This window comes from Scyliorhinus canicula, chromosome 28, assembly GCF_902713615.1.
Source record: "Scyliorhinus canicula chromosome 28, sScyCan1.1, whole genome shotgun sequence".
In the NCBI taxonomy this organism is placed as follows: domain Eukaryota; kingdom Metazoa; phylum Chordata; class Chondrichthyes; order Carcharhiniformes; family Scyliorhinidae; genus Scyliorhinus; species Scyliorhinus canicula.
In genome coordinates, this window is record NC_052173.1 from 16,267,150 (window position 1) to 16,279,869 (window position 12,720).

The following is a 12,720-nucleotide window of genomic DNA, read 5'->3' on the forward strand; positions in this document are numbered from 1 at the left end:
TCCCTGGATCTGCCTTCTATGGGATCTCAGCTGGGTAAGAGCTGTGTGCTTCCCCACTGGGGGCAGCTCCCTTCCAATCTCGAGGTGAGGAGGTACGAGATAGGATGGAGAGAGGTTCCAATGTGCTGAGCATTTTGTAAGCCAGTCTTAGAATATAGAACATATAATGCAGAAGGAGGCCATTCAGCCCATTGAGTCTGCACCAACCCACTTAAGCCCTCACTTCCACCCTATCCCCCTAACCCAATAGCCCCTCCCATGTCTTTGGAATGAATTTACATCCAAGTGGTGTCAAACAGCAGTGGTACGAGCCTAACGCCTCCGTGCAACCTCACTCCACTGTGCTCTGACAGTTAGGACAGGAATCCCACTGAGGATTTACACTGTCTATTCAGCATGGATGCAAAGCCCAAATCATTCCCTGTAAAAGCACCTCTAAAGCTACATTTGGAATCCATAGCATGCTGGCCTTTGGATTGGGATAGACCAGACTAATGATTGGCCTCAACGATTCTCCCTCAACCTCGGGATACGATCTGCATGCTATTATTACACAATCAGGTCATTAGAATGATGAGGGGCTGGTTTAGCACAGTGGGCTAAACAGCTGGCTTGTAATGCAGAATAATGCCAGCAGCGGGGGTTCAATTCCTGTACCAGCCTCCCCAAACAGGCGCCGGAATGTGGCGACTAGGGGCTTTTCACAGTAACTTAATTGAAGCCTACTTGTGACAATAAGCGATTATTATCAGGACGATTCGTTATTCACAGTTAAACGAACCACAGCTTTCTCAAATCTTGTTCTGGTAAATTCCTGACATTTGGTGGATGAAATGTTATGCGGCATTATTCTTACAGGAATTGCAGTGCGGGATATCACCCCGATAAGGAATGAGTAAATGAGCTAAAAATTTACATTTACATTTTGTGCGACAGTTTAGCGTAACTGTGGAAAATTGTGTTTTCCTTTTTACACCAGGCCAGCTCCTAGCCATTAACTGTCCGATCTCTCAGTGCTTGTATCGGCAACAAAGTAGCCTTGCAGGATGAAGAGCACAAAGTATTCTGGTGCAAAACAATGCTCGCAATTGGCAAAGCAAAATGCAAGGTTTATCTCAGATCATGAGTCTTGAGCGCTTTTGGCGACCGTGGGGGGTCTGGAATTCTCTCTTTCCCAATTCACACGGTTTTCCCCCCCCCTCCCTCGCTACCCCCCACCAGTCCCCCCAGCCCTGGCCAAAGCCCCCCCCCCCCCCCCCCCGGCCAGCAGCATGGCTCCCCCCTCCCAACTGTGGTGGCGCTGTCACAGTCCGCAGCCACCATGCGAGGTTGACGAAAACTGAGAGCACACGTGTCCCGCGCTGTCAGGAACTCGGCCCATCGGGGGCGGAGCATCGGGTGGATGGCCTTTAGGAAACGTCCTGACCGTCCCAACGGCGTGCCCTGTACTCCCTGATGACTCTGTTTTGGAGATGGGGGAGCATCCGAAATCAGGCGCCGCCCCCGATTTGGTCGGAAACAGGGATTCTCCGCCCGATCGCCGATTACGATATTGGCGTTGGGAAATGGAGAATCCTGCCCATGTTCTCAGTGGCACCTTTCATGGGTGCACAGAATGGAATTTGAATGACTTGGAGAAAGGTAAGGTTTGATTTCTGTTTTTGGCATACTGAATTTTCAGGATGGAGAGCACGGGGTCAGCGTATAACACATCCCCGCTGACTCTGACAGGCCCGCTGATATTTCATGCTCACTTCATTGGCAGCAGGCCGGACCTCAGTCCACCCGTGAGACGAGGATTGGATTGGCCATCAGCTCTCCAGACCATCCAGTCACAGCACTGAAGTGCCCAGAAGAATTCCCGAGACCACACTTGAGGCAGGCCCTGGGGGTCCCAGAGGCGGGAGGTTAGGAGTGGGGGGACGATCTGGCTGTTGGGGGAGAGGCCGGTGATGAGAGGGGGCCAGGTCCCAGGAAAAGGGCGCCCCAAATCTGAAGGGGCCTTTCCCGCAAGATGAGAAAATATTAGATTTTTAATATCCCACCGTGCTCTGACCGTCACTCACCGGCCTAAAGATTGAGGCTGGGTGGGAAAAGGCCCTTAACTGGCTATTAAGTGGCTACTTAATGGCTTGATAGGAGCTAGGGTGGGGTTCCCTGCCAAGACCCTGCCCGCCTAACCGTGAAATTGTGTCTGGGCCAAGCGGGCAGGATCCCAGACGGAATCTCGTCCATACAATTTTACGCCCCCCCCCCCCCACCCCCACCCACCTCATAACCCACCTGGAAGGGGGGGGGGGGGTAGAATTCTGGAACAGGAGTCTGATCTCCAAAATATCTCAGGAGTTTGACTCATTCCTCTAGAGGTAAAATTCATGGCACTCTCTGTGCAGTCCTTCTGCACTGAGGACTCAGAGGCATCCCACATCGAAACAGAAAGTGGTCCTGATGTGCAACATTTCTGGAGCTTTTCCTCGCCAATGATGGCAGTGCAGGGGCAGTGAAGGATTACAGTCAGAGATCAAAGTCACCACAGGAAAGGAGAGGGTGTTTGGGAATATGATTGTGCACACGATTTAACCTTTACATCTGGACTGAGATCTAAGTTCTGACCAAGAACAGTCCTCGTTAAATAGGGTTTGCACAAAATAGCTCATCATTTGGTCTCCAGGAGTCTGTTTAAAAATAAGGGGCCGCTGATCAAAGATGGAGATGAGGAGAAATCTTTTCTCCCAGGCGGGTGTGACTCTTCCTCCAAAGGCAGTGGGAGCAGAGTCTTTGAATATTTTTAAGGCCGAGGTGGATTCTTGATTAACAAGGGGGTGAAAGGTCATCAGGGGTCGGCAGGAATGTGGGTTTGAGGTCACAATCAGATCAGCCATGATCTTATTGAATGCCGGAACAGACTCGAGGGGCTGAATGGCCTCCCGCTGCTCCTTGTTCATATGTTTATATTCTCTGTCACAACTCTGACTTTTATTTAGAATTTGGGAAGATAATGGGGGAAAACACATATCCACAGAAAGACAGATGAAATAGCGTTACACCTGATCCTGGTTATGAACCATTGCAATCTCCAGATTCAGCTGCAGTGTGTGAGGCTGACAAACGATGACTGAATGATTCATTGCTCACAGCTCACGTCTAATAGAGTGCCGGCTCCAATCTCCTGATAAGCTGGGATGAGATCAGGTACTGGGTGAAATTCATTAAGACCTCAACTAAAACTGAGCTTTGTGCATTGCTATCGTACAAGGTATCAAAACAACAGCCAGACTTCCGCTGCTGAGCTTTAAGTCCCTGCCTTGATCTCTCCAGTCCCCGTGATCCTATAAAACAATAAGCTTTGGTGATGAACAATTTGGTGGATGTTTCCTTGACGAGTCAGGACTGCGAATGGAATATGTTTTTGGCTTTTTTGTACTTTATTGGACTAAGCCACTTCAGATGTATCATGGTGAAAGAGTAAACTACAATTTGCCTCAAACTCGACCTGTGTGGGCTATCCTCAGCTCCAGCACAGTGAGTTTCCATTGGCCAGAATTCCACGGATGTTGCAATTTACTTTTCCCGCTGGTCGCGCACCCCTTCCTGTGGGTTTCCCGGCGATGTGGGGTGGTCACAATGGAAAATCCCATTGACAAGCAGCGGGAAGATAGAATCCCATTGCCAGCAAATGGCGCACGGCTGGGGCACCGGAGAATCCTGCCCAGTGTCGTGCATCCCCTTGGATGAGTGTTGCATTAATTAACACTTTCTAGTCAACACTGAAGAACTCTTATTGTCCATCCTCCAGAATGAGCTTAATCAAAACTCTTTTTCATCTAACCTCACTCACACCAAGTCCTACTCACAATCAGCCCCTGTGCTTGCTGACCTACACTGCCTCTCAGTTTGGAGGACTTAAAAAATTCTCTTGCTGGTTTTTAACCCATTCCGTGACCTATTTCTCCTCTCTGTGATCTCCTCCAGGCCCCACAGTCCTCCAAGATCACTGCACTCCTCTAATTCTGGCCTCTTGTGGACCCCCAATTTCCACCGATCCACCATAGTTGGCTGTGTCTTCAGCACCCCAGACACTAAGCTTTAGAATTTCCTCCTAAACCTCTCTACCTCTCAATTGTCTCTTCTCTTTTAAGGGACTCCTCAACACCAACCTCTTTCTTTTTTATCACGCTTTTGACCACCTGTCCAAATATCTCAGTGGCTTAGTGTCAAATGTTGTCTGATCACATTCTTGTGAGAGGCCTTGGGATGTTTTACAATACTAGAGGCAGCATGAAACTAAGTTCCTCAGGAAACTAAGGAAAATTCGGCATGTCCACATTAACCCTTACCAGCTTTTACAGATGCACCATAGAAAGCATCCTCTCGGGCTGCATCACAGCCTGGTATGGCAACTGCTCGGCCCAGGACCGCAAGGAACTTCAGAGAGTTGTGAACACAGCCCAGCCCATCACACGAACCTGCCTCCCATCCATTGAGTCCATCTACACCTCCCGCTGCCTGGGGAAAGCGGGCAGCATAATCAAAGATCCCTCCCACCCGGCTTACTCACTTTTCCAACTTCTTCCATCGGGCAGGAGGTACAAAAGTCTGAGAACACGCACGAACAGACTCAAAAACAGCAGCTTCTCCACTGTCACCAGACTCCTAAATGACCCTCTGATGGACTGAACTGATCGCTCTACACTTTGGGCGGTATTCTCTCTGCCGGGCCGGAGAATCCCCGCGACCAGCGCGATTCGCGCCATGCCGGCCCGAAGGCGACACAGACTGGAGAATAGGCGCCATTGTCGGTGGCGTGGTTGGCGCGGCGCCGGTCAGGGGCCGCTCTACAGGGCCCCCCCCCGCCGATTCTCGGCCCGGGATGGGCAGAGCGGCTGTCGTGAAAACGCCGAGTCCCGCCGGCGCCATCCACACCTGCTCTGCAGGCAGGACCTCGGCATGGAAGGGTCGGGGGGCGGCCTATGGGGGGGGGGGGTCCGACCCTAGGGGGGAACCTCCGATGTGGCCTGGCCCGCGATCAAGCCCACCGATCGGGGGGCCGGCCTCTCTGGCTGGAGGCCTCCTTTCCTATGCGGCGGCCCCTGTAGCCCTGCACCATGTTGCGTCGGGGCCGGCGTGTTGCCACCGGCGCCACTGCGCATGCGTGGATCCCGCGGTGCCCAGTTCGCACGGGGATCGGCAGCTGGAGCTTGTAGGGGCCAGAATTAGTCGTCGGGTCAGCCCGTTCACAGCGTCGTAAAATGCGATGGCGTCTACGACGGCGTGGACACTCTGTCACAGGATTAGAGAATCTCGCCCACATTCCGTATGCTTCTACATTACATTCCCTATGCTTCACCCGATGTCTTTGTCTATGTATTTACATTGTGTATTTATTGTATGTCCAATATTTTTCATGTATGGGATGATCTGTCTGGACTGAACGCAAAACAATACATTTCATGGCACAGTGGTTAGCACTGCTGCCTCATAACTCCAGAGTCCCGGGTTCAATTCCAGCCTTGGGTGACTTTCTGTGTGGAGATTGCACGTTCTCCCCGTGTGTGCGTGGGTTTCCTCCGGGTGCTCTAGTTTCCTCCCACAGTCCAAAGATGTGCAGGTTAGGTGGATTGGCCGTGATCAATTGCCCCTGAGTGTCAAAAAGGTTGGGTGGGATTACTGGGTTTGGGTGGAGGCCTGGATTTAAGTAGAGTGCTCTTTCCAAGGGCCGGTGCAGACTCGATGGGCCAAATGGCCTCCTTCTGCACTGTAAATTCTATGATTCAATGACTGCACCTTGATACACGTGACAATAAATCTAAATCTAATCTAAATGTGGTGGTGCTGTAGTGGTGTTGTCACTGGACTAGTAATCCAGGGACGCAGGTTCAAATCCCGCCACAGCAGTTGGCAAAGTGTGAATGAAAACCTGGGATTAAAGCGGCCAATGATGACCATGAAACCATTGTTGTAAATACACATCTAGTTCACTAATAGGGAAAGAAATCTGCCATCCTTGCCTGGTCTGACCTACATGTGACTCCAGACTCACAGCTATGTGGGTTGATTCTGAAATGCCCCTCAGTTGAAGGACAATTAGGGATAGGAAATAAATGCTGGCCCAGCCAGCGACGCCCACATCCAATGAATCTTAAAATGTCTATGAGTTGTTAATGAGTGGCTTTACCTCTGCCCATTGGGATCTGAGTCGAGAAACTAATTTCACTTTCTCATTACCACAGGATTGAAACCTCAGCCCCAGACGTTTGAATTGAGACTTGAGGAATTGTTTGAGGTCTATCCAGTGTCTGTGGATCAAAGTTCTGTATGAAATATCGGGTAGGCGAGGATGCAGGCAAGGCCCCAAGATGACTTTCAAAGCTCAGGTGCTTTTTGTGTCAGATTATATTGACTTCAGCAGAACTGCCATGTTGGAGAAGGCCTTCGTTATCTATCTATTTATTAGACATTTAGAATACCCAATTCTTTATTCCAATTAAGGGGCAATTTATTGTGGCCAATCCATCTACCCTGCACATCTTTGCGTTGTGGGTCATGCAGACACTGGGAGAATGTGCAAACTCCACACGGACAGTGACCGGGGCTGGCATCGAACCCATGTCCTTGGCGCCGTGAGGCAGCGAGGACGCCTTCGTTATGAGGTGAGAATCTCACCATGTCTAAAAAACTGGTTCTGACATTATGAGAAATGTACAGAACTGTTAAGGGTTAATGTTATGTCCGAATCAACCACTACAGGGAGCAGAACTGGACAAAGCATCAATGCTGAGCCTTCTGGGAGAGCTTTGAGGAGAAAGCTAGAGGAAAGTCTATGGGAAAGCTAGTGTGAGTGAGAGCAGATCATAGTTACTGTATTAGTGTAGAGATTAGTGGCAGATTGTATGTTTATTGTCAATTGTTTATTGTATGAAAGTAAGAGGTCGAATTCAATTAAGTCGTGTAAATAAATCTTTAGCTTTGTTTAATACAAAAGCCAGTTGTGGTCTTTGCGAACACTACACCAACCATCCTGGGGTCAGAACCACAAAGAACACCACACTGGTGAAGGATAGGCTTTTGATGGTGGCAACAGTAACTATGTGCTCCTGCGGCAGAATATATGCAGGATTCTCCGTTTCTTCACCTCGGCGGGATTCCCCGTCCCACTGCAATGAATGGAGGCTTGGTCGAGCACCAAATTCTCCGTTCTCGCTGACAGCGGTCGCGAGGCGGAGTCACGGAGAATCCCGGCCCTGATCCCCCACTGTCAGTCCTCTTCAATTATCACGCCTGTCCTTGGCGACCTCCATTGTTTACTGGTCCAGAAACGCCTCCAAAGTAAAATTCCCTCCGTGGCCTCACCCACTCCCTATCTCTGGAAACCCCTCTGGCTCCACAACCCTCCGTGTACCTCCCCATCCCCTGCGGCAAAACTCACCCAGCAAGCCAGCCACTTCGTACGCTTTCTTCTGCTCGATCGTCTCGTAGTTGAGGGCCTCAAAGAAAATGTCCAGCACCAGAATGTTCTCCCTTGGAAAAGAAGGAAAAGCACATCACAGTCAGCTTTGCACAGATCTCATCTCAGAAGAAGATTACTGCTCTTCAGCAAGGAGGAATCAACCTGCGCTCAGCCATTTAATTGCCTCTTGCAGCTAAAATGGAATTTTAAACAGTGACTGTGTACCAGAGTATTTCTGCCTTGCAGGCCCAAGGTCAGCAGAGCAAGGTCATGTGTTCTTCTGAAATATGTGTTCTTCCAAAACGCTTAATGATTCCGGCTGGTGTTGTTTCAGAGGCCATGTTATATTAGTCTTGCACTACAGGTCGCAGATTGTGCAAACAATTATGTGCATTTCAAATAAAATCAAGACGCACATTAGGGAAAACAACATTACTCTGCGTTGGCAATTTTGAAAAGCAATTATAATCCCAAGTATCATTTTGACTGCAGTCTATTTTTCCTTTCACAAAAGCCACTGTCGCGCAGATGATATTTTTAGACTTTAGCTTTCTACAATAGACTTGATTCTATTAAAGAAACATGATGCCTGGTTCTAAGCTCCTTCGTCCTTCCCATTACCGACATGAAAATAACACATACTTGGCTTAAGTGACATTTCCAATGCAGCATCCATCTGTATTAAAGTATCTCTTTGATCTTGATCATAGGAACAAGTCAACAGGAGGAGGCCATTCAGCCCCTCGAGCCTGTTCTTCCATTCAATTAGATCATGACAGATCTCTAAATACCTGGCTTGAGTCCACAACCCTTAATCCCCTCACCCAACAGAAATCTATGGATCTCCATTTTGGCATTTTCAACTGAGTACCCTCAGCTGCAACAGATTTTATGGGGGAGAGAGTTCCACATTTCCACTCCACTTTGTGTGAGGAAATGCTCCCTGGCATCATCCCTGAACAGTTTGGGGCCTAATTTTAAGGCTTTGTTTTGTTATTTACAGCACAGAAGGAGGCCACTCGGCCCATCGTGTCTGCACCGGCACCTAAAAGAGCTACCTAGCTAGTCCCATTCCACAGCCCTATCTCCGTAGCCCTCTAAATGAATCACTTACAAATATATATCCAGCTCTCTTTTTTGTAAAATAAGTTTAGAGTACCCAATTATTTTTTTTTCCAATTCAGGGGCAATTTAGCATGGCCAATCTACCTAATCTGCACATGTTTGGGTTGTGGTGGTGAGACCCATGCAGACATAAGACCATAAGACATAGGAGCAGAATTAGGCCACTCGGCCCATCGAGTCTGCTCCGCCATTCAATCATGGCTGATATTTTCTCATCCCCATTCTCCTGCCTTCTCCCCATAACCCCTGATCCCCTTATTAATCAAGAGCCTATCTATCTCTGCCTTAAAGACACTCAGTGATTTGGCCTCCACAGCCTTCTGCAGCAAAGAGTTCCACAGATTCACCACCCTCTGGCTGAAGAAATTCCTCCCTATCTCTGTTTTAAAGGATCGTCCCTTTAGTCTGAGATTGTGTCCTCTGGTTCTAGTTTTTCCTACAAGTGGAAACATCCTCTCCACGTCCACTCTATCCAGGCCTCGCAGCATCCTGTAAGTTTCAATAAGATCCCCCCTCATCCTTCTAAACTCCAACGAGTACAGACCCAGAGTCCTCACCCGTTCCTCATAAGACATGGGGAGAATGTGCAAACTCCACATGAACAGTGACCAAGGGCCGGGATTCATACCCGAGTCCTCAGCGCCGCAGTCCCAGTTCTAACCACTGCGCCACATGCCACCCATCCACCTCTCTTTTGAAACCTCCTATGGAATCTACCTCCACCACTCTCGCAGGCAGTGCATTCCAACACCTCTCTGTGTAAAGACGATTCTCCTCATCTCACTCCCAGCTCTCTTACTGACCATCTTGAAATTGTGACCCATAGTCACTGACAGACCGACTACTGGAAACAGAACATCCTTCTTTACCCTGTCAAAATTGTTCAGAATTTTGAACACCTCGATAAGGTCACCTCTTACCCTTCGCTGCTCCAAGGAGAAAAAATCCAATTTCTCCAATCTTTCTTTGTCTCTAAAATTCCCCATTCCTGGTATCATTCTAATAAATCTCCTCTGCACTCTCTCCAGGGCTTTAACATCCTTCATTCAATAAGGGCAGCACGGTAGCACAAGTGTCTAGGACTGTGGCTTCACAGCTCCAGGGTCCCAGATTCGATTCCCCGCTGGGTGACTGTCTGTGAAGTCTGCACGTTCTCCCCGTGTGTGCGTGGGTTTCCTCCGGGTACTCCGGTTTCCTCCTACAGTCCAAAGACGTGCAGGTTAGGTGGATTGGCCATGATAAATTGCCCTTAGTGACCAAAAAGGTATGGAGGGGTTATTGGGTTACGGGGATAGGGTGGAAGTGAGGGCTTAAGTGGGTCGGTGCAGACTCGATGGGCCGAATGGCCTCCTTCTGCATTGTATGTTCTATGTAATAAGGTGCCCAGAATTGAACACAGTACTCCACGTGATCTGACCAATGATTTGTAGAGGTGCAGCATCACGTCCTTGCTTTTATCCTCTATGTCTCTATTTATAAACCCAAGGATCCTATAAGCCTTCTTAACAACTGTTTCAACTTGCCTGGCCAGCTTCAGAGAATTATGCTCTTGAACCCTGAGGTCCCTCTGCTCCTGTCCTCCCCTCAAAGTTGTGCCATTGAGTCTATATTGTCTTCTAATGTTTCTTCTGCCAAAATGCATTACCTCATGTTTCGCTGCATTGAAGTTCATCTGCCAGGTGTCTGCCCATTTGGCCAACTTGTCAATGTCCCGATGAAGTCGCTCAGCGTCATCCTCACAATTCACTATCCTGCCTAGCTTAGTATCATCTGCAACTTTAGAGATTTTGCCCTCTAAATCATTTATATAAATCAGAAAAAGCAAGGGCCCCAACACTGAGCCCTGGGGAACACCACTTTCAACTCGTCTCCGGTCTGAGAAATGCCCATCTATACCTACCCTCTGTTTCCTGTCTCTTAGTCAACTCCTAATCTTCTGGAGCTGCTGATGTCTACGGCAATTTGCGTGACTTGCCTGTCTGGGAAACCTGCCGTGGGGGAAGGTGGGTGGCCACCTTGGGTGGGACTGGAAAATCGGGCCTGGATTTTCAGTAGACAAGGGGTGGCACGGTGACACGGTGGTTAGCACTGCTGCCTCAGCACCAGGAACCCGGTTCGATTCCCGGCTTGGGTCACTAACGGTGTGGAGTCTGCACGTCCTCCCCATGTCCACGTGGGTTTCACCCGGGTGCTCCGGTTTCCTCCCACAGTCCAAAGATGTGCAGGTTAGATGGATTGGCCATGATAAATTGCCTCTCAGTGTCCAAAGGTTGGAGGGGTTTACGGGGTTAGGGTGGGGGAGGTAGGCCTGGGTCGGATGGTCTTTCAGAGGGTCAGTGCAGACTAGATGGGCTAAGTGGCCTCCTTCTACACTGTAGGGATTCTATGACTCCCGTCACGCCATGACAGAACACGCAATGCACCAACCAAAAGCTCATTGACTTTTAATGGGATTGGATTCTGCTGGTGGCGGATAAGGTGGGAATATTCTGTCCAATGGCTTTAGCGTCACCAATTTCAAATTAGAAGATATTATGATTCTAATAGGGCTGGACGTTGGGCAAGAAATCTATCAATTTAAAACCAGTGGAAAGATCAAAGGAGGTAGCGGTGTCATCAGTGTCTGGATGGAACTTGTCTTCAAATGATATTTATCACTGGAATTAGGAAGGGGCTAAGGATAGACCTTGAGTGGGGTGGTAACGGTACAGTGGCCAGAAGAGAAACCATTCCAGGCGACTCTTCGGCTGTGAGTCGTTAAAAGAATGCAACAAGGCTAAGGCCATCCCACTCAGCGAGACGATGAGAAAGGTCACTGGAGGTGGATGGGGTGTGCAACATTGTGCAAGGCTGCAGGAAGGTGGAGAAGGATGAGGAGGAATAACTGTCACAGTCACACGGGATGTATTTTGTGCGACTTTGATAAGGGGTGATCAGTGTTGGCTCGGACGGAAGTGGAGAGGTTCCAGCATGGATTTGTAAGAAAGGTGGGTACAGATTTGCGAGGCAGCAGCTTCTCCAACAGAAAGAGGTTGGAGATGAGGCAGTAGTTTGAAAGGACAGAGGCTCGAGCATGGATCTTTTGAGGAGGGGGCGCTGGCAGGAGATTTGAAAGGGGGCCAATACGTGACGATTCAGAGTTTTATTCTAGATCGATACAATGTACAAAAGCTTTTGTCCTAACAGTTTCAAGATGTCAGCTATTTTATCCATGCAAAGAATAGTTTCTGACATTACTGACATGAGGTCGACCTTAATTTCTGACAAGCTCTCTCAGTGGACAAGGCTCCTTGTCAGGAGTACGAGGTTGGACAATGTGCGGGTTAGACGATAACTCTTTTCACTAAACTGAGTGTTTGCGGCGACCTAGTGTTTAATCCTGATCAGATGCCACAGTGATGACTTGAAGCACTTCACGTGTGATTAAATTGCCTTGGAATGTCGCAACTTTGCTTTGTCAGTCAGCGGCACCCAGCACAAGTCAACGCATTGCGGAGAAGAGGGAAGGACCATGGAGAAGGAGCAAGAGAAGAACACAAACTTAGTTTAGACTTTGGGGTGAAGAGATAGTGAGGGGATCTCCCTCAGCATTCACACTCGCAGAGGCATAGACAATGAAAGAAAGAACTTGCATTTATATAGCGCCTTTCACAACCCACAATGCTTTAGTGTGAACGAAGCAGAAGCAATGTAGCCTCCAGCAAGAAACACAGCCGCTATGAGATGAATGGCAAAGCCTGTTGCTGTTTCTGGGTCTAATTTCGGCCAGAACATTAGGAGAAGGCCCTGATCTTCTTTGAGTAGCTCCGAGGGCTCTTGAACGTCCACTGGAGAAGGAATACAGCGCCTCAGTTTGATGTCACTTCCAAATGGCGGCAGCCCCAGCAGTGCACCTGCCCACTCAAGGGGCAGCTGAGGTCATGTGTTTGAATCCTTGAGTGGGCCTTGAACCCAAAGCCTCTTAACTCCAAGATGGGAGCCAAGCCTGAAGGGATACAGAAGTGCAGATCACCATGTCCTGAGGCTCAGACTCATAACACCAGCCAGTGTATTTTTGTCCTTCCGAAAGAAATATTAAACTTCACCTGTTTCTGGTTAGAATTACAGAATCAAACTGTCTCAAAGCAGGCTATTCTGTCCATTGGGCC

At 48.9% G+C, this 12,720-nt stretch overlaps 1 protein-coding gene across 3 annotated transcripts in view; it reads right to left on the minus strand.

Moving 5' to 3' along the window:
- Window positions 1–12,720, minus strand: part of asic1b (acid-sensing (proton-gated) ion channel 1b) — an 809,000-nt gene that overhangs the window by 43,019 nt on the left and 753,261 nt on the right. For all 3 annotated transcript variants that reach the window (XM_038786503.1, XM_038786501.1, XM_038786502.1), the window contains exon 7: window positions 7,427–7,518. In XM_038786503.1, the coding sequence (XP_038642431.1) occupies window positions 7,427–7,518 (92 nt within the window). The remainder of the gene's footprint in view (window positions 1–7,426; window positions 7,519–12,720) is intronic.